This window comes from Scyliorhinus canicula, chromosome 16, assembly GCF_902713615.1.
Source record: "Scyliorhinus canicula chromosome 16, sScyCan1.1, whole genome shotgun sequence".
NCBI lineage: Eukaryota > Metazoa > Chordata > Chondrichthyes > Carcharhiniformes > Scyliorhinidae > Scyliorhinus > Scyliorhinus canicula.
Genome location: NC_052161.1, coordinates 52,672,569 through 52,694,839, shown reverse-complemented (window position 1 = coordinate 52,694,839; position 22,271 = coordinate 52,672,569). Strand labels below are relative to the sequence as shown.

Below are 22,271 nucleotides of genomic sequence, written 5' to 3'. Positions count from 1 at the left end.
TGGTGGATAGTGTGCTCATCTGCTGTGACGGTGCATCCTCAGACAACTCCTCCTCCTACTGCTGTCCGAGGGGCTTTTCAGAAGGGCGGGGTGGCCTGAGACCATTGGGACCTGCGTGACATACAAGAAGAATTGAGAGTTAGCCTTGGAGACACAGAGAGCACTGCAGTGCTGAGGCCAGGACATCAGCCAGTGCTCAACTTGCTTTTGAACGAGGCCATGTGCACTGGCATTATCCTCTCTCCCACTGCCATTTGACACACGCATGGACCTCTGCAATGACCTTGTGAACCCAGGATGATGGTCTCACCATCACCAACTTGCTCCTCTTCCCATAGCGACCTCTTTGATGATGTGGAGATGCCGGCGTTGGACTGGGGTGAGCACAGTAAGAAGTCTTACAACACCAGGTTAAAGTCCAACAGGTTTGTTTCAAACACGAGCTTTCGGAGCACGGCTCCTTCTTCAGGTGAATGGAAAGGCTTGTTCCAGAAATGTTTATATAGACACAGTCAGAGATGCCCCGGAATGCGAGCACCTGCAGGCAATCAAATCATCAAAGATGCAGAGAGAGAGGTAACTCCAGGTTAAAGAGGTGTGAATTGTCCCAAGCCAGTTCAGTCGGTAGGCCTCTGCAAGTCCAGGCTTGTTGGTGGGGGCCGAATGTAATGCGACATGAATCCCAGATCCCGGTTGAGTCCGCATTCATGCGTGCGGAACTTAGCTATAAGTTTTTGCTCAGCAATTTTGCGTTGTCGCGTCTCCTGAAGGCCTCCTTGTAGAATGCTGACCCGGAGATCAGAGGCTGAATGTCCTTGACTGCTGAAGTGTTCCCCAACTGGAAGGGAACAGTCCTGCCTGTTGATAGTCGCACGATGCCCGTTTATTCGTTGTCGCAGTGTCTGCATGGTCTCGCCAATGTACCACGCTTCGGGACATCCTTTCCTGCAGCGTATGAGGTAGACTACATTGGTCGAGTCGCACGAGTATGCGCCGCGTACCTGGTGGGTGGTGTTTCCACGTGTAATGGTGGTGTCCATGTCGATGATCTGGCATGTCTTGCAGAGATTACCCTGGCAGGGTTTTGTGGTGTTGTGGTTGCTGTTCTGAAGGCTGGGTAATTTGCTGCAAACAATGGTTTGTTTGAGGTTGCGCGGTTGTTTGAAGGCCAGTAGTGGGGGTGTGGGGATGACCTTGGCAAGATGTCCATCCTCGCTGATGATGTGTTGGAGGCTGCGAAGAAGATGTCGTAGTTTCTCCGCCCCAGGAAAGTACTGGACGACGAAGGGTACTCTGTCAGTGGTGTCCCGTGTTTGTCTTCTGAGGAGGTCGGTGCGGTTTTTTGCTGTGGCGCGGTGGAACTGTCGATCAATGAGTCGAGCGCCATATCCCGTTCGTACGAGGGCATCTTTCAGCATCTGTAGGTGTCTGTTGCGCTCCTCCTTGTCTGAGCAGATCCTGTGTATACGGAGGGCTTGTCCATAGGGGATGGCTTCTTTAATGTGTTTCGGGTGAAAGCTGGAGAAGTGGAGCATCGTGAGATTATCTGTGGGCTTGCGGTAAAGCGAGGTGCTGAGGTGACCGTCCTTGATGACACTCGTCTCCATCAAGGACGGTCACCTCAGCACCTCGCTTTACCGCAAGCCCACAGATAATCTCACGATGCTCCACTTCTCCAGCTTTCACCCGAAACACATTAAAGAAGCCATCCCCTATGGACAAGCCCTCCGTATACACAGGATCTGCTCAGACAAGGAGGAGCGCAACAGACACCTACAGATGCTGAAAGATGCCCTCGTACGAACGGGATATGGCGCTCGACTCATTGATCGACAGTTCCACCGCGCCACAGCAAAAAACCGCACCGACCTCCTCAGAAGACAAACACGGGACACCACTGACAGAGTACCCTTCGTCGTCCAGTACTTTCCTGGGGCGGAGAAACTACGACATCTTCTTCGCAGCCTCCAACACATCATCAGCGAGGATGGACATCTTGCCAAGGTCATCCCCACACCCCCACTACTGGCCTTCAAACAACCGCGCAACCTCAAACAAACCATTGTTTGCAGCAAATTACCCAGCCTTCAGAACAGCAACCACAACACCACAAAACCCTGCCAGGGTAATCTCTGCAAGACATGCCAGATCATCGACATGGACACCACCATTACACGTGGAAACACCACCCACCAGGTACGCGGCGCATACTCGTGCGACTCGACCAATGTAGTCTACCTCATACGCTGCAGGAAAGGATGTCCCGAAGCGTGGTACATTGGCGAGACCATGCAGACACTGCGACAACGAATAAACGGGCATCGTGCGACTATCAACAGGCAGGACTGTTCCCTTCCAGTTGGGGAACACTTCAGCAGTCAAGGACATTCAGCCTCTGATCTCCGGGTCAGCATTCTACAAGGAGGCCTTCAGGAGACGCGACAACGCAAAATTGCTGAGCAAAAACTTATAGCTAAGTTCCGCACGCATGAATGCAGACTCAACCGGGATCTGGGATTCATGTCGCATTACATTCGGCCCCCACCAACAAGCCTGGACTTGCAGAGGCCTACCGACTGAACTGGCTTGGGACAATTCACACCTCTTTAACCTGGAGTTACCTCTCTCTCTGCATCTTTGATGATTTGATTGCCTGCAGGTGCTCGCATTCCGGGGCATCTCTGAATGTGTCTATATAAACATTTCTGGAACAAGCCTTTCCATTCACCTGAAGAAGGAGCCGTGCTCCGAAAGCTCGTGTTTGAAACAAACCTGTTGGACTTTAACCTGGTGTTGTAAGACTTCTTACTGACCTCTTTGATGGCTCTGATGGTTCAGACTGGGGTCCCACTCCCAGTCCAGGCCAACGCCTGGGTGTTGCTTGTAAGTTCCTCCTCTGAGGATAAGAAGGAGAGAGTGAAAAGGCAACTTCTCCAGGTGGATGAAGGCAGCATGTTGGAATCCTGACCTTCCCCACACCTCTCAGCTGCAAAGTTTCTCTGAGACAGTGAGTGTCCTGGGCATACACTCCTCCAAAGGTGAAAAGCAGCATGCATCCTGTGTCCCTTCAGCTGTTAGGTATTTTGGAGCTTGTGTAGACAAGGGCCTCATTGATTTCTGAGATCTTACTCACTTTTCCACATCACAAAAGATGGTTGAAGCTCTTGCGACACTGGAGCCATATCTGGCAATACTCATCGGTGACACCGGGAGTCTCCGCAATGTTGATTCATGTCTTTTTGGTTATAGACGGTGGGAGTGTTTATGCCTCTGGGAATACAATGTCCCTGCTGTGGCTGACCTCATCCAAAGGCACCTGGACATCCATATCTGTGAATCGTGGGATTGGCATACTCCATCTTGCCTGGTTGCTGCATGAGTGACATTCTGGCAGAAATCACAGAAGTCATTATGTGAATTTGCTTCATGAAGTGTATAGGATCAGCTGGGCAAGAGTACATGTATGTGACGGGCTGGTGGATTGTGGATTCACTCTTTGAGTAATCACTGGATCATGAAAACGCTTGGTTGCCTCACTGTTCATGGGTGCAGGCCAGCATGGAGTGGGTTCCTTCTATGTGGCAACGTGAATGGGAAATAAAACCTCCTCAAGTGTGCACTTCCGCTGGGATGGTGTGAAGTTAGTGGTGCCCACCCAGGGCCTTGCACAATCAGTGTCCTCATATCTGAAGGGTGGTCAGATGGGGTTACTAGGAGCGTCACTTAACTTCATGGATGTGTGTGCAGAGCAGCCCCTGAAATACAGTGCTCTATTACAGCACTGTGCTGGGACATTTTGCAGTTGCACACTGAATGTAGTAACATTCGGGAGGAGCAGAGGCGGGTTAGGTCTTCAGTTCGTGCGAGGGGGCTCCAAGGCAGCAGAATAAAGACTCCACGTTTATCTATTTCTTAAAAGCTCAATGATGCTGGGCATCTTTTAGAGAGGCACTTACATATTACACAACAATGAGAGAGAAATTATGATGGTCAATATTCAGATTGCTGCCCTTGAAATCAAAGCAGCATTTGATTGTGTGACATCAACGAGCCCTAGTAAAACTGAAGTCAATGGGAATCATGGAGAAAACTCTCCACTGACTGGGGTCATACCTAGCACAAAATGAGATAGTGTTGGAGGCTAATTATCTCAACCCCAAGACAATGCGACAGAGTTCATTTGGTTAGTGTCCCAGGCCCAACCATACTCTGCTCCTTTGTTAATGACCTTCCCCCCTATTATTGTGTTACATGTGCTGGGTGTGATTTACCGGGAGCGAACCGCCGGAATTGGGATGGGACGCGGCCGGTAGATCCTGTGAGAGGCCTCTTTCGGGATTCCCAATGGTCATTACACCCTGTGAGATATAACACAATGGACTTGCATAGTTAAATGAGTTTAACAGCTCACTTAACTATGCTGATGCTAGATCTAACCGGCCCCTGGGATCTATCGGCCTTGTCAAGGAGACCCCAGCTGGGGGCAGTTTAGCACTGGTCCCAACAAATGGGGACCAGATGGAATGGCATTTGGTGGAGGGGGCGGGTATCCCAGGTAATCGGAGGTCCACAGATGGTTGGCCTTTGGGCACGGTGGCATCCTGACACTACTGATGCCACCTGGGCACCATGGCACTGCCAACCTGGAACTCTCTCAGTGCCACTTTGGTGCCACCCTGGCACTGCTCGGGTGCCCAGGTGGCACTTCCAGCCAGGTAATGCCAAGGTGCCCAGGTGGCATTTTGCCCATACCAGGGAATGGGTCCGGGTGCCAGGGGCTCTAGGACCCCCAACAGGTGAGGTAGGTCGTTGTGGGGGGGTCCTGGGGCTGCATCGGGGGGAGGGGAGGGGTGGGGGGGGGGAGGGGGAGGAGAGACCGAAAATGACACCCCAATCTCTCTCTGCACTACCGAGCAGAGCTCCTCAGTGCAGCAAATGTAACAGAATGTCGCCTTGGCGTGACCTTCTCCGTTGAGGCCCCCCAAAAAAACATAGAGCCGTCCGATAACGGGGTTATTCCCGGAGTTTGAACTACCCTGCTAATCCCACCCAGAACAGGACTCGATTATGCCATTGTATTGAGTTCCAACATTTTCACCGTATCTTTTTTTATCTCTAGTAATTCAATCTTTCTGTCTCTCTCTCTATTTCTCCGTTAGTACCTGGTATGTCGTTGAATTCATCAACTCTAATTTATCATTCCTTCTTAATCCTGGAGCGGTTTATTTTGCAATCCTTCAATCTAATTGATTAATGGCAGAATTGCTTTCCCTGTTCATTCAGGTCCCAAATGCATAGTTACCCTCATTGTGCTGTAATCAGGCTGTACATTCAACGACTTACTGTGGAAGAAAAGGAAAAACCTAAACGTCTAAGTGCAAATCTAACTACTGTCATTAGGAATCCTGCCACAGCAAACAATGTCCATTAGAGCATGTTTAGAATGCTGGACTGAATGCTTGATTCAAAGGCTTGTAAATATTGCCTAAGCAAGAAGAAGGAAGCGTTTGTCCACTTATTATTCTTTTTAAAGAAATTTAGAGTACCCAATTCATTTTTCCAATTAAGGGGCAATGCAGCATGGCCAATCTGCTACCCTGCACATCGTTGGGTTGTGGGGGTGAAGCCCACGCAAACACGGGATTTTAATCCTGCCCATTGTGGGCGGGATCAATATTTTGCAAATCTGCGATTAGAGTGAGACAGCTAGTCTCACTCTAATATGCACTCCCCGATTTACCTGAGGCATTGGGATCTAACCCCTTCACCTCGGAGACCTCGGGCAAGGACCACCTTACAGGTATATTGGTCGTTCGGGTCGCGTCAGGCGGTTGAGAGAGATCAGGATGCCATTTAAAAATGGCGTCCCGACCTCTTCCTGCACTGAGGAGTTCCTTCGTGCAGGAAACAGGACTAAGTGCAGCCTCTGCAGAGCTTTCCCCACTGAGGCCCCGAATTGAAACAGAGTACAATAGATAGCAAGATGTTTCTTGGCACTACAAGCGGGTGGAAACACCTGGAAAACAACTGGCTAAATGCACTCAACACGTAACTTGTTCCAATGTGGTTAGATCGGACCCTATATAATATCCCAGTATTGTTGTTGGGTCTTAATCTTTGAACCATTATCACAAGCACTGTAGATGCTCAGGCAGGAGGCTGACTACTACCTTCTCTTGGAAATTAGGATGGGAAAGTAATTTAAATAGATCTAGAGGAATGTAGGAAGGTCAAGAGGGAACTTAAGAAAGCAATTAGGAGAGTAAAAAAGGGAGCATTTAAAAGAACTTGCGAATCAGATTAGGGTGAACCCTAAGATATTCTATAAACCAGTGAAAGTGTAAAGCCCATTTGAGACCAAGGGAGCAATCTGTGTGTGAAGCCGCATGACATTGCTGGGGTGTTATATGAATACCTCTCATCAGTCTTCACTCAGGAGAAGGAGAAAGCAGGTACAGAATTCAGGAAATGGGCATGTGAGGAATTTGAGCAGTTTGACTTAGGAAGGGAGGAGATATTGGGGGTTTTAGCAGGCTTAAAAATAGACAAATCCCCAGGCTCGGATTAATTGAATCCCAGGTTGCTGTGGGAAAGGGGTCTGAAGCAAGTTTTTAATTCCTCTCTGGCCATGGAGGAAGTGCCAGAGGACTGGTGAACTAATGTTGTTCCACTTACCAGGAAGGTGGTGGAAATAAACCAGGGAATTATAAACCGGTGAATCTCATGTCAGTTTTAGGGAAACTATTGGAGAAAGGTCTGAAGGAGAGAATTAATTTCCATTTGGCAAGGCATGGATTGATTAGGGATAGTCAGCATGGCTTTGTCAGAGGGAGGTCATGCCTAACAGATTTGATAGAATATTTTGATAAAGTGACCGATTGTGTGCGGATGAAGGAAGTGCAATTGATGTAGTTTGTATGGATTGTAGCAAAGCCTTTGACAAGGTCCCACATGGGAGACTGATTGAAAAGGTTGAGACACATGGGCCGGGATTCTCCGATCCCGCGGCATCAAAAGTGGCACGTGCCACTCCGGTGTCAACGGGCCTCCAGGTCCAGGTATTCACCCCTTCCTTGGGGGCTTGTACGGCGCCGGAGTGGTGTCCGCTGCTCTAACGCTCAAAAGCGGGTGTGCCATGGCCGACGCATGTCCACGCATGTGCGCCACGGCCAGCGCGAGTCCGCGCATGCGTGTGGGTTCGCATCTCTGCGCCGGCCCCCGGGCAATATGGCGAGCCCTGGCGTGGAGGAATATAGGCCTCCCATGGAATTAGCCCGCCCGCCGATTCGTATGCCCCGATCGCGGTCCAGGCCATCGTGGAGGCCCTCCCCAGAGTCGGAGCCCTCTGCCCCCCACCAGGACGGCCACCGAGGCCAGAACTCTGAGGTCCCGCCGGGTGGGACCAAATGTAACCCATGCCGGTGGGATTCGGCCGAACTTGGCGGGCACTAAGCTCGCGAGGCGTGAAGAATCGCCTGGGGGATCCAAAACTGGCTTAATAAAAGGACACAAAAGGTGGTAGAAGGCTGTTTAAGTAACCGGAGGCTGATGTCCAGCGGTATACCACAGGGATCTGTGGTGGATCCCTTCAGGTTGTGATATATATAAATTATACAGACAAGAACATGGGTTGAATAATTAAGAATCTGCAGACGACACCAATATTGGTAGCGTGGTTAACAGTGAAAAAGAGAGTTGTAGGTTACAGGAAGATATAGATGACTTAGTCCGATGGGCAGAGCAGTGGCAGATGGTATTTAACCCTGATAAGTGCACCTTAGAGGAAGAAACAGGACAGGGAGTATGTAATGGATGACAGGACACTAGGAAGATCAGAGGAACAGTACATCTTGGGGTACTCGTTCACAGATCCCAGAAGGCAGCAGAGCAGGTGAATGGGGTAGTTAACAAGGCATATGGGGCACTTGTCTTATCAATCATGGAATAGAATAAAAAGGAGGTTATAATGGAGCTGTACAGAATATTGGTGAGGCCACAGTGAGTGTGTGGTAAGTGGAGCACTTAACGACAGCTCCAGGCAATGCATTCCAGATTCTCATCACCCTCTGAGTGGAAGTTTTTTTTCTCACATCCCCCTGGAGTACTGTGTTCAATTCTGGTCACCTCACTATAGGAAGGTGATTGCACTGGAGGGGGTACAGAGGCGATTCACCAGGATGTTGCCTGGGATGGAGCATCTGAGCTATAAGGAGAGACTGGATAGGCTTGGATTGTTTTCTTTAGAGCAGAGAGGGCTGAGGGGGAATATGATTGAGGTGCATAAGATTATGAGGGATAAATAGGAAGCAGATGTTTCCCTTGGTTGATGGGCTAATCACAAGGGGGCACAGTATTAGGCTGAGGGGCAGGAGATTCTCGGGGGATGTGAGAAAAAAAACTTCCAGAGGGTGATGAGAATCTGGAATGCACTGCCTGGAGCTGTTGCTAAGCGCTCCACTTACCACACACTCACTGTAGCCATGAAGGTGGTTCACAGAAGACCTGGTCCTTGAGGTCAGGAGACGGAGGTGAACCCACAGCTGCATGCCAGTGAGGAGCACAGGGACACAGGATAGGCTGTAGACTCGAGTCTGCCTTCCTGAATATCATCTGCGAGGTGGTGGCAGAGGCAGTAAGCACTGCTAGCCTCACCAGGAGGAGACAGCTGATGATCTGGAGGGGGTCACTGGTGAGGCCTCAGCCCTGAGAGGGCTCCAAAGGCCACGGGGCAGGGTGTCCTCTGCTTGCGATGATTTCCGCTGATCCCATGTTTCCTCTGCAGTGGGGCTTCTGAGGAGTGCCAACAGCTCATGGGTCCCTGATTGAGCTTGGCCACGCCCATCCCCTTGATGACTCAGCACAGCTACGAGGATGTCTGGAGGGGCAGCCTCGGTGGACTCCCAGGTGACCAGAGGGAGCACTCAGGAGAGTGAACAGCCAGGGGGCTGTGAGGAGCACCAAAGGAGTGTGTTTCAAAGACAGATGCAGCAATGGAGGTCTGAGCCAGGCTACCCTGATCTCAAGGGGGACATCCCGAGTCCACGGACTTGGCCACCAAGTCGCTCCATGCCAACTCCCCCCATCCGGGCAACAACACCCAGCAAGCCAGACAATGTTTGAGGGTTTTCTAGTTTTTTTCTAGCCTTCTGCTTCCCCTCCGCAGCCAAGGCGGCCAACCTCCACTTGTCAATTGTTGCACTAATTCGCATCCACGAGACTTTCGCCCAAGAGCGGTGGACCATCCCGGAGGGGTGAAGCATGAAGTATCCAAGCTACTAGTGATGTTAAGATCCATGTAAAGGGCAGTTTTGCATTGATCCACCTGGGTGAAGCACAAACATTGATATTGCCCACAGCGAGGGACGGGAACATGGCGCCAGGCGCACATCTCAATTTTTCAATTCCGCGCGATTCTCCACTTGATCGCGATTCTGGCAGATAATTCAGCCCAAGATCTAACTCATTCATGGTAACATTTTGCATTGCACTGATCTGTATAGTATACCTGATATTCACTTGCAAACTAGCTCTTCTACAACTAAGTCAGCATACCTGGTGGCAAAACTAAGAAGGGATGGGATAGGCAGGGTCATTCATGGGTGGGAATGGAAATTTGGAGAGCCAGCCAAACATCCATTGACTTTTAGCAGCACCAGAAAATCCCAACCATGGGCAGGTCTGGAAAATCCCATTTTAAGATTCTAATAACAATTGTGAAGAAGGCGTGTGCTAAAGTTACATTGCAACATGGGAACAGGAGTACACTATTTGACCTCTAAGGCCTATTCTACTATAGAAAGCTATCATGAATGATCTATAACTTAACTCCTTGGGCGCGATTCTCCCGAGTTACGAAAAATCGGGAAGCTGGCGTCAAAAACGGGCGCGTTTGACGCCAGCCTCCGCCCCCCCCGACCGGGAACCGATTCTGCTCCCCGGTCGGGGCTAGCATTGCGCGGCCGTGAACTCCGGCATCGCGGGCTTAACGAATTTCGTTAAGCCCGCTAGCCAAAGTTAGCGACGGCTGACGCGTCAGATGACGTCAGCCGCGCATGCGCGGATTGGACGACTCCAACCCGCGTATGCGCGGATGACGTCATTACGCATATGCGTGAAACCCGCGCATGCGCGGGCCAGTATGCCCCTCAGCCGCCCCGCGAATGGATCCAGCGGGGCGGCGGAGGGAGAAAGAGTGCGCGGGGTAAGTACCCGCTACCCGCGATCGGTGGGCACCGATCGCGGGCCCATGGCACCCTTGGCACGGCTGTGGTACAGCCGTGCCAATTGGTGCCATGGTTCCCCAGATCGGGACTTTACGGCCGTTTTTACGAATGGTCAGACCAGGTGTGTTTTACGTTCATTAAAAACGGCCGTAAAGGCCTTGGAAATCGGCCCATCGGCCAGGGGAGAATCGCTGCTCGCCGTAAAAAAACGGCGAGCAGCGATTCGTGTCGGGGGGCGGCCGTGGGGAGGGGGAGAATAGCGGGAGGGCGTCGGACCAGCGTGTCCGTAAAAATTTACGCCGCCCGCTATTCTCCGATTTTTCGTAAGTCCGGAGAATTGCGCCCCTTATATTTGGCTCTGTCCATATCCCTTAATATCTTTTGTTAACAAAATTCTATAAATATGAGAATTAAAATTAACTACTGATTTAGTATCAATTGTTGTTTTCAAAGGAGAGTTCCAAATTTCTATCGTGTTTAGAAATGTTTCCTATAGTCACTCTGGAAAAGGTCTGGCTCAAGATTTTAATAATGTTCCCTAATCCTTATTCCTCCACCAATGGAAATAGTTTCTGCTTATTTACCCCATTTGTTCACCGTAATATTTTGAAGCCTTCAATTAAATCACCCTTTAAATTCCAGGGAAGACAGCCCTCGTCTTTTGTAATATCTCTGAGTAATTTGATCTGCGGAATCAAGATGCCATTGTGGGAAAACAGCTTTACGCTCCCTCCAACAAATATATGCTTCCAAAGGTGTGCTGCCCAGAATTGCTCACATCCACTACTATGGTCTAACGTGTGATTGGAGCCTGACTTCTAACCCTTTGTATTCCAGTCCCTTAAATAGGAATCTTGTAAGGGTTTGAGGGCTATGGTGATGGCAGCATTGCCGATGGCTCCAAGTAGGTATTTAGGGAGCCGAGTGGTGCAGTCCACGGTGAAGATATGGAATCAGCTGAGGAGGCATTTTAGGGTGGAAGGGATGTCGGTGCTAACACCGCTGTGCGAGAATCATGGGTTTGAGCCGGGGGAGATGGATAGTGTGTACAGGAGGTCGAGGGAAGTGGGGCTGGTCAAGATGAGGGATTTGTATTTGGAGGAACGGTTCACCAGTCTGGAGGAGCTAAGGGGGAGGGTAGAGCTGCCAACAGGCAGTGAGTTCAGGTATCTACAGGTTAGGGTCTTTGCACAAAAGGTCTGGAAGGGGTTCCCTAGATTGCCGGGATACACCCTGCTGGAGCGACTGCTGCTTCCGGTGTGCAAGGGGAGGGAAGAATTGGGGATATATATATAAATGACTGGGGGAGCAGGGAGGTGAGCAGGTGGTGAAGAGCAAGGAGAAATGGGAAGCGGAGTTGGGAATGGAGATCAATTGGGGAGTATGGAGTGAGGCACTGCGAAGGGTAAACGGGACCTCCTCTTGTTCAAGGATGAGCCTGATACAGCTTAAGGTGGTGCACAGGGTGCATATGACTCGGGCGACAATGAGTGGGTTCTTTCAGGGGGCAGAAGATCAGTGTGAGAGGTGTGGACGGGGGCTAACGAATCATGCGCATATGTTTTGAGGTTGTGAAAAATTGGGAAGATTCTGGGCGGGAGTGTTCGCAGTTTTAGCCAGGACAGTGGACCCGGACCCTTTGGTGGCAGTATTTGGGGTTTCAGAAAAGCCGGAGCTCATGGAGAGGATGAAGGCTGATGTTGTGGCCTTCGCCTCTCTGACTGCACGGCGACGAATTTTGCTGGAGTGGCGGTCGGCATCGCCACCGGGGGTAGCAGCATGGTTGGGTGACTTGACGACTTTCTGCGGTTAGAGAAGATAAAGTATGTATGAAGGGGCTCAGCAGGGGAGTTTGAGAAAAGGTGGGGGATGTTTGTGGCCATGTTTGAGGAGCTGTTCGTTGCGGGGGGGGGGGGGGGGGGGGGGGGTGATTGGGGGGCTGAAAAAGGAGGAAAATCTGTACAAACTGTATAGTTGATTGTTGGGAAGAATGTTTCCCGGGTGTTTATTTGCTGTAACTACTTTGATACAAGTTTGAATAAAATGCGTTTTAAAAAAAATAGAAAAGCTATCATTCATTTTGCCTTTTGAATCATTTTCTGCATTTGTTCACCTAATTTAAATGATCCACGGCCAGTATTTTCTGGCCGGTCCTGCTGGCCGGATATTCTTCCATGGGGTGTAAACAGTGGGAAAACCCTGTTGACAGCAGTGGGATCATAAGATCACACCTCCGGCCAATGGTAGGCCGCCTCCGATGTCGCAAAATACTCCGCAGGGGGTCGTGAAAAATCACGCCCATCATACCTGGACCCACAAAGTCTCTGGGTCGTGACTGCTTCTAGCTTTTTACCAATTAGAAATTACTTTGTTCTCCCCTTTTTAGGTTAAAAGTGGACCCAAAGACTAACATTTGTCAATATATTTGCCTGCATACACAATGGCTGGAATTCTCTGGCCATCCTCTGGCAGGGCACCCCTGCCCGTGGATTACCCAGCGACACGGGATGGCTTCAATGGGAAATCCCATTGACAGCGACGGTGGCAGAGAATCCCACCGCAAGTGAACAGCATTGCCGCCTCACACCGCCGAGAAGCAAACAGGGCTGGGAGGCTGGAGAATCCCGGCCAACATTCATAATCGTCATGTTTAATTATTACATGTCTATAATAAACTGTGTAGGCAATCATATCTGGCAAAAGATCAATGTAAATCTGCTACTATTAATTTCTTATCTGATGTTAGCAGCAAAATCTAGCAATGCACCAAACATGATATCATATCTTGAGATAATATGCAGAACAAGGCAGTTTTCATTATTGGTGAACTTAAAAAATGATTTATGTTGCATTACAACCTTTTGTAGGGAATATTTCCAAAGAGTACCTTTTCCCCAAAGCAAAGAACATAATGTTATAGCCTTCTTGGCTATTGATTCTTAATTATGTTGTTTTTCCATAGTTCATAGCAGTAAGACAAATAAGGTTGAGTTAATCATATGTTAGCAGAATACTCTGGCTAAAATACAAATAGTTATACAGAGAAAGTAATGTAAAGTAGTGCTTCAATACTTTAGTATCAATGACCTGTGCTTTGTTATATAAAGTGTTTCACATAGTCACCATGTAGATTTGAAGGAACGCAACCTCCAATGCAAACACCCTAAATCTTGATATTCACTGCACAGGATCCCACTCCTAACTGAGCAGACCTGATGGATTCTATTCTTAACATTCATGTATTTAGTTCAATCTCATTTGTAATCTAAGACCTGGGAGATTAAATCATTTTGGGGGTCATTTGTAAATGTCAAGAATTTGGCTGTGCTTGAGAACACTGCTTTAGGGCATGTAAGTTTATATGAGACCTTGTTAATGTTTACCTTTGGATTGTACAAGATGTTTAATACAAGCTATTTAATTGAACAAAAAAGTTTGGTGGGTCAATTTTTGGCCATGACTTTTGTTTTCGCGCCGACCATACTGATGGGCAATACTAGGAATGGCAGCTTAGTAGTTTGTTACTGGATGAATAATCCAGAGGTCTGGAGTAATGGGCCGGGATTCTCCCCTACCCGGCGGGGCGGGGGGTCCCGGCGTGTTGGAGTGGCGTGAACCACTCCGGCGTCGGGCTGCCCCAAAGGAAGCCTCCGCACCTTTAGGGGCCAAACCCTCACATTGAGGGGTTAGGCCCGCGCCGGAGTGGTTCCCGCTCCGCCGGCTGGCGTGAACGGCCTTTGGCGCCACGCCAGCCGGGGCTGAAAGGACTTCGCCGGCCGGCTTATGTCCGTGCATGCGCTGGAGCGTCAGCGACTGCTGACGTCATCCCGGCGCATGCACAGAGGAGGGGGTCTCTTCCACCTCCGCCATGATGAAGGCGGAAGAAAAAGAGTGCCCGCAGATTGGTGGGCCCCGATCGCGGGCAGGCCACCGTGGGTGCACCCCCCGGAGTCAGATCGCCTTGCACCCCCCCCCCCCCCCCAAGGACCCCAGTGCCTGCCCGCGCCGCCAATCCCTCCGTCTCGGGTGGTGGAGAATTCGGGACACGGCGGGGACGGGATTGACGCCGGCCCCGGGCGATTCTCTGACCCAGCGGGGGTCGGACAATCCCGCCCATGATCTGGAAACTTGAATTCAAAACCCACAAAGGCAGCTGGGAAATTTGAATTTACTTAATTAAATAAATCTAGAATAAAAAGCTATATCAGTAATGGTGACAATGAAACTGCTCAATTGTCATCAAATCCTATCTAGTGTCCTTTACGGAAGTAAATCTGCCATCCCTCGCGGTCTAGCATTTGTGTAATGGGAACAGCAGTAATGTGGTTGACTGATTCAAACTTCATAAAAGTACACTTTGCATAGTTGACCTTGTAAAGTCTGTCTCACTAACATCTGGAGAGCAGTGCCAGAACTGGCATAGCAGTCCCACAGACTCTCATTCATCAGCAAAGTGATGGATGATGTTGTCTACAGTACTATCAAGCAGTACTTGTTCAGCAATAATTTGTTCACCAGTGCTCAGTTTGGGTTCTGCCGAGATCACTTGGCTCCAGGCCTTGGTCCAAACATGGGCAAAAAGCTGAATTCCAGAGGTAGGTGTGAGTGACTGCCCTTGACATCAAGGCAGTCTTAGAAAAATTAATTCAATGGGAATCACTTTGGAGTCATACCTCCTGCATAGGAAGGTGGTTGTCATTGTTATAGGCCTATGATCTCAGTCCCACCAGGGAGTTCCTCAGGATAGTGCTGAGGTCCAATCATCTTCAGTCACTTCATCAAACCTTCCATTCATTTTAAGGTCAGAAATGGGGATGCTCACTGATGAATGTTCAGTGTTCAATCCTATCCATAAAACTACTGATAGGCAGTCTGTGCTTCCTGTAGCAAGACCTGGACAACATTCAGACATGGGTTGGTAAACGGCAAGTATTATTTGTGCTACAAAAATGGTAGGCATTGATCATCAACGAACAGGGAATTATCTAACCATCTCCCCTTTACGTTTAAAGGCATTGCCATTGATTAATCCACTACAATTAACATCTTGGGGTTTTCTTTGACCAGAAACTTAACCAGTGCAAGCATTTGAACACTATGGCTACATCAGCAGGTCAGAGGTTGGGAATTCTGCTGGTCTGTCAAGTTACTCATCTCCTGACTCCCTAAAGCCTGTCCACCATCTCCAAGGCACAAGTCAGGTGTGCGATGGAACACAAGTTCAAAATCCTGGAACTCCCTCCCTAACAAAACCGTGGGTATACCTCCACCATATGGACTGCAATGGTTCAAGAAGGCAGCTCACCACCACCTTCTGAAGGGCAATTCGGGATGGATAATGAATGCTGGCCTGGGCAGTGAAGTCCTCATCCCGTGAATGAATTAAAATACATTTCAGTTTCTTGGGTGAGTGTAGTTCCAAAAACACTCAAGATGCTCCACACCATCCAGGTCAAAGCAGCTCACTTGACTGGAATCTCAACTACCACATTAGACATCCATTCTCTGCACCACCAGTGCACCGTGGGGGTAGTATCTACAAGATACACTCCAAGCACCTTGCTTTCATCAGCATCTTCCAAACCTATAACCTTTAGAGAATAAGGGTCCCCCATCACCTGCACTTTTCCCTTCCAAATAAAACCCCAAATTGGCTTGAAAATATATTGCCTTTCCTTCACTGTCACTGTGTCAAAACCCTGAAACTCCCTTTCTAACTGCACTGTGGGTGCATTCATATCATAAAGATTGAAGTAGTTCAAGAGGACGGCTCACTACCACCTCCTCCAGGGTAATTAGGGATGCGCAATAATGTTGTCCTTGCCAGCAACACCCACATCCTGTGAATGAACGAAAAAGTAACATCCGTGTCAAGTCTTTCAACAATTAAAATTGACAGTTGTGGCTTTCTTCAGCATGTTGAGAAACCACACGGCTAAACTGCCTTACTATCTGGGCAACACTAGAGGGTGTTGAGTTTCAAAAACTGTAGCACACAGTTTTTAAGAAATAGAATCAATAAAAATCTAATTGAAGGAATATTTGGAACAAATCATCGTCTTGAAAGTGTATCCCTTTTGCAACTTTGGAAAATCTCTCAACAGAGGTATCATAGCAGCAACAACATTTGAAATGTTCTAAACACTTACAAATTCATTGTCAGACCATCTTCCTCCTTCTTGTCCTTCAGCACCTTCTAATTAATTGAACAGGAAAAAGAGAGAACTGAATAGGTTACAGTCTAATTTAATGAGTGTGCATATATAAATATATGTATAGCACAAATATTCACATAGCTTCATTTGGAATAACTTGTAAAATAAAACAATCTAAGATTTGGCTGAGATTTGAATGCTGAGGAAGAAAAGATTGGGGCTGTTTTCATTAGTCTTGGTGACCAACCAGGAAAATTACCCATTAGTTAGTTTTGTCTTTAACATCTGAATAGTAAATAAAGCAAATAGAAAATTGTAGCAGCTTGGCCCTTACACAGTTTTAATAATGAAATAAATTATCAAGCTAAACATCCTTGGCCTTTCCAGTTCAATCCTGCTTGTACAGGAGTTCCCATGTGGCTTGTCGGAGGTGAAGCCTCCACGTGCACTTTACAAGCTGGTGATTCAAGAGGGGGCAACCAGGTTGGGGACTCCAAACATTGAAAGCTGTTGCATGTTTGGTCTTCTGTAATATACAATATATATACAGTATACAATCGACAACACTATGCTACATGAGACCAGGTATACTGGCCAGTCAATGTGAGAAATGGATTTGGAGATCCGGGCCAGCATCATAGCCTGGATCCCTGAAATGTGAAGGCTTGAATTAATTTTATTTATTTATTTATTGATTACAAAGGGGCCCAGAGGAACAGTAATTTTTTTCTGGGGAAGGGGTTGGGCCGGTGGGTGGACCTATTACTTTCCTGTAATACTGCCAAGATCACCGCAAATATGCACTTTTGTGCTAATTTCTTCAGGCTTTGTGATATTATTATATGAGCTTTATTTTGAAAAAGATTAACATATTAATCTTTTCATTTCTGATGAATGAATTCAATTCCAAAATAATATGTGGCATAACAAAATAACGTATGCTGAATATAGCACAGGTTCTTTTTCCTATTTTATAACAATCCCCTTAAAAACATACACACTTTACAGCTGTATATCAAAGTTTAACATCTGGCAAACTACAGTTTCCTTTGCAGCTGAACAACAAAACTGGACTTGGTTTGAATTAAAAGACATTAAATTAAGACACTGAACTCTGCTCGCAATAAATTCAACAGAAAGTAGAATACATTGCAAATCATTTAGACTGGAGGATCATATATGTATTCATCAAGACAAGGCCAATATCACTCAATTGCAATTAAACTAATTTATTTTTTAACATGTTTCACTCAAAAATAAATATAGCTTCATATGCATAGTGTAATCTTGTTTAAAAATGTAAATCTCATTCCAAACATTTCCAGACATATATCCTTGCTATGCCAATGGACATTGTTCGCAAAAGTTCCTGGAATATATCTGGATAAAACTTAGTTAACTTTCTCCAGTTCTCTGCTGGCTATATGCTCTGCATGTTTTCTCTCACCCAGTCACATATGGAAAGATGTGCTTCAAAAACAACATTACCTGAGTAATCTCTCTGTGGAACAGTAGGTGGCGCATGTTTTGTGAATCTGAAAATATTAAAAGAAAAATGGATGCCTCTATATTCAAGACAAAATATCTGGGAGTGTGGAACTTCAAACTGTTAGTGGTTTCAACGTGCACAGAGATTAACTAGAGCTAAGGCCTCCTTCAAGTTAGTGCATGCATGTTAGAAATATAATGGTGTTTGGTTCACTCTCAAAGTGTATGCCATTCATATTAGTTCTTCGAAAAGCACCTGATAAAGAAAATAGAAAAAATATTTTGGGTTAGAGTAACAGTTTATGGAATTATATATATATCTACTTCCTTGCAAATCTCTGGTATGCCCTTTAAGAGAATTTGGGGTAGATTTAAATTTCAGACATGGAGCAGACAGACAAAAGTGGTTACCATTTCCTGCCGAATGGAGGCCTAATCCATTTTCAGGGTTCTGTCTATTTACTATGACACTGGAGGGCTGCAGCTCACTGACTCCTGACTAACACAATATCAGATAGCCCAGAGGCTTAACTGGATCAGCCACAAAGATACTGTGGCCACAACGGCAGGTCAGAAGTTAAGATTTCTGTTGTGAGAAATTCAACTTCTGACTCCCACAAGGCCTGTCCACCGTCAGATGGGTAGAAAGAAAGAAGGGAGAAAAGTTGGTCCAGGAAAAGGGGAATAGTGAGGGGTTAATGAGTGGGAAGCCCAGGATGTCAGCAGTTATATGGAACCTGAAAGGCACATGGTCTGGCTAACACAAGAAAAATCATTTTATTTGGACATTTTTGGGTCTCTTCCACTTCATTCTCTGGTTCAACTGGGCAGATTGTGCAATGTACATAATCTGTCCAGCTGTCCCTCTAAATTGGATCGTAGGATTCTGTTTTCCTACAGTAATAAGGCTCTAGGATACAAGCATATGGAGCACCTAATGGAGGGTTTCTGTTAATATGCCAAATTACTTCACAACCAATAGAATATGTAGTCACCTTTACAAGATAAGAATATATGGCAGCCAATGTACACATATGGTCCTGCAAAGAGCAAGGGGATAAATTACCAATTGATCTGTTTTAGTGATGTTGGCTGAGGGATGATTAATGGCAAGGACACTGGGAGAATTCCTTTGCTCTGACCATGAAGCAGTGGGATGTTGTACCCCCACCTGGGATGTTTAAAATGCCATCCAAAAGACAGGACCACAGGCAATGCTGGAGTCCCTCAGTACTACATTGGAGTGTCAGTCGAGATTGTGCTGAAGTCTCTGGAGTGGGGTTTAATTGTCTCCAAGACAAGAGTGATACCATTGAGCCAAGACTAACCTCATCTTAAAATATACAAAATAACCTTATTGGCAACAACTTGCTATATATAGGTGCATTAGTAAATGTGGTTAATTTATTTTTGCAAAGTTGATGTTATTATGTTGTGCTGCAAACTATTAGGCCCACATGTCTTATTGTAAAAGTTTCCTAGACTAATCTAAATAATGTAAACATTTAGAATTCTACAGTTTAAAACACTATTCCTTAACGCATAATGCAGCATTGTCCATTCAACAATGAGCCAGAAAAACGGGCTATCACATGCCCAAAAGGAAGCGAATGATTGCTGTTTACCAACATGTTCCTCTTCAGATTAAATGAACCTGTTTCATTTTAATAGAGGCCTCAAATATTAAACTGGAACAGAATATCTCCATTACCTGTCTGCGCACCCATAACACCTACTACGGTAATAAAATATTTTTAGTCAATTTTTAGTAAAGGTTTAGCTGTTGTATTAACTTTCAATATAACAGCACTGTTAGCTTCACCAGGTTAGTTTTTCTTTTCTAATTGTACAAAGGAATGATCACTTGTGAGAGATAAATGGACCTGGAAATTTGGAACAATTAAATCATGAGCGATCTCATGAATTCCAGCAAAAGGTTTGGGAAGTCAGTGGGTTTTAGTATTCTTTTCACTTAAAGTATTAGGACAGTTTCACAAAACCAACAATTTACAGAGAGACTGTCCAAATGTACCACATTTCCTTGAATAATAGCTTGCCTTTTTCAGAACTAACTATAAAGCAACGCATCTCATTTGATTTTCTCTTTATGTAAGTGCCCAAACCTCTGTGTATTAACAGCTTTTTCTGTTTATATTAAGATTTCCTAGTGCAGTTCTTCAGCTTTATCTTATCTTTAAAAAAACACTTCCACTGACCCTCCATTCTTAAATAGCAGGGCCTGTAAATACCTTATCAAACATTACAATTTCACTTTAGGTTCTTTGCATACATCAGAGCTCCGAATCAGAAATTCAAATCTGAATACCAGTCGGTATATGGACTCACCAGTCTTGGTTACGTCCCGGAGTGGAGAACGATGCACCAGCAAAGCACTCCACCTCAGAGAGGGAAAAGTAGTTAAAGGGTCTCTTCCCTTGAAATTAAGGTGCAGTTCACCAATGAGGAAGTGTCGATATGGATACACGTGTGCTTCATATGGTACCCAGCTGGAGGTCAAAGTATCTCAGCAGGAACTAATGCTGAGGAGCTAAAACCAAAGTACTTAAATAGCTCTTGTTTCTATCTTAACTGTAAAACTCGCCTTTATACTTGCTTCTGACCCTAAAACATCAAAATGTGTATAGTTTTGATATTTTTTGTTCATTTTAATAAAGTGCAATCAAAACTCATACTCAAGGAAATATGATACTTTGCTATATTTGGATGGAATATTACATAAATCTTTCTTTTGCTCCCAAATTTACAACTCAATACCATTTTGAATGTATGGAAATAAAAAAATTATAGGCCCCAAAATATTTAACTGTTGTGATTATTCCATATTCTACAATATGCATTAGTACCAGTAAAGTTAAAGGCAAACAAGCAGATTAAATATTGCCTGTTATATATGCTGGTTTAAAAAAAGGTCCTTGGCTATATTAACACACAAGTTCAATAGCACGCTGCAGAGAAAGAAAACAGACTTTCTTTGTTCATTCATACCGATCCCAAGTACTTTTCCCAGTTTTACGCATCACGGCCACTTGTTCATTTTGGAACCTGTGAGTTAGAGGAAAGGCTCACAGCTTAGCAAATGAAGATGTTATTAGCAAAAATAGGAGTACATTTCCCACAAAATAATCAGGATGTGGTTTTGTTAGATTTAGGGAAGATTCAGAAAATCACCTGTTCTCACTAAATCTCCTGTTGGAAGCATTAGACCATCAGACCATAAGACATAGGAGCAGAATTAGACTACTCGGCCATCGATCTGCTCCGCTTTTCAATCATGGCTAATATTTTTCTCATCCCCATTCTCCTGCCTTCACCCCATAACCCCTGATCCCCTTATTAATCAAGAACCTATCTATCTCTGTCTTAAAGACATTCAGTGATTTGGCCTCCACAGCCTTCTGCAGTAAAGTGTTCTACAGAGTCACCACCCTCTCGCTGAAGAAATTCCTCCTCATTTGTTTTCAAAGATCGTCCCTTTAGTCTGAGATTGTGTCCTCTGGTTCTAGTTTTTCCTACAAGTGGAAATATCCTCTCCACATCCACTCTATCCAGGCCTCTCAGTATCCTGTAAGTTTCAATAAGATCCCCCCTCATCCTTCTAAACGCCAACGAATACCGACCCAGAATGCTCAAACGTTCCTCATACGACGAGTTCTTCGTTCCAGGGATCATTCTTGTTAATCTCCTCTGGACCCTTTCCAAGGCCAGCACAGACTTCCTCAGATATGGGGCCCAAAACTGCTCACAATACTCCAAATGGGGTCTGGCCAGAGCCTTATACAGCTTCAGAAGTACATCCCTGGTCTTGTATTCTAGGTCTCTCGACGTGAATTCTTAATATTTAGTTAACTTCCCTTAAACATTCAGCAAGAAATGGAAATATGGTGCACGTAATCATTTTAAGGAACAAGAAATGCAATGCAATTCTCAAATTAATCAGATTGGAACAAACAAAACTTTTGGGTGAAAGCTACAGAAGATTCATACAATACAAGAAGGATGAAAAGATCAGGGCTGGGAGGTCAAAGGTCACATTTTCATCTTTCAAAATGATGTTGCTCACTGTGAGGTTAGATTTCCCAATCAGAGTAAGAGAATGGGGCTGGAGAAAAATGATGATAAATAGGTTACATAATGATGGTTTAGTTATACAGAAATAAAAACCCTTTGATACTTGTAAATCCAATTCAGCGACGAATAGTTATTGTATTCAAGCTTTTTATGTCCATGATAAAAATAATTACAAATTTCCAACAAACCTGCCAACACCAGAAAAAGCAATCAGATTCGTAATTAACATTCATTTACAACAATTTCAATTCCTGAGGGCAGAATGCAACTCCATAATTCTAGTTGTCAAAATTTCTGTATATATAAGTCAGTCTGA

At 46.0% G+C, this 22,271-nt stretch overlaps 1 protein-coding gene across 9 annotated transcripts in view; it reads right to left on the bottom strand.

Annotated features, from left to right (window-relative positions):
• Window positions 1–22,271, bottom strand: part of blnk (B cell linker) — a 297,279-nt gene that overhangs the window by 86,783 nt on the left and 188,225 nt on the right. For 5 of the 9 annotated variants that reach the window (XM_038821614.1, XM_038821617.1, XM_038821616.1 and 2 more), the window contains 3 exons: window positions 20,873–20,929; window positions 17,867–17,913; window positions 16,373–16,419 (listed from right to left, as the gene is read on the bottom strand). In XM_038821614.1, the coding sequence (XP_038677542.1) occupies window positions 16,373–16,419; window positions 17,867–17,913; window positions 20,873–20,929 (151 nt within the window). Of the gene's footprint in view, window positions 1–16,372; window positions 16,420–17,866; window positions 17,914–20,857; window positions 20,930–22,271 lie in introns of all 9 variants that reach the window. The other 4 variants (XM_038821615.1, XM_038821621.1, XM_038821620.1 and 1 more) reach the window with 2 other exon arrangements.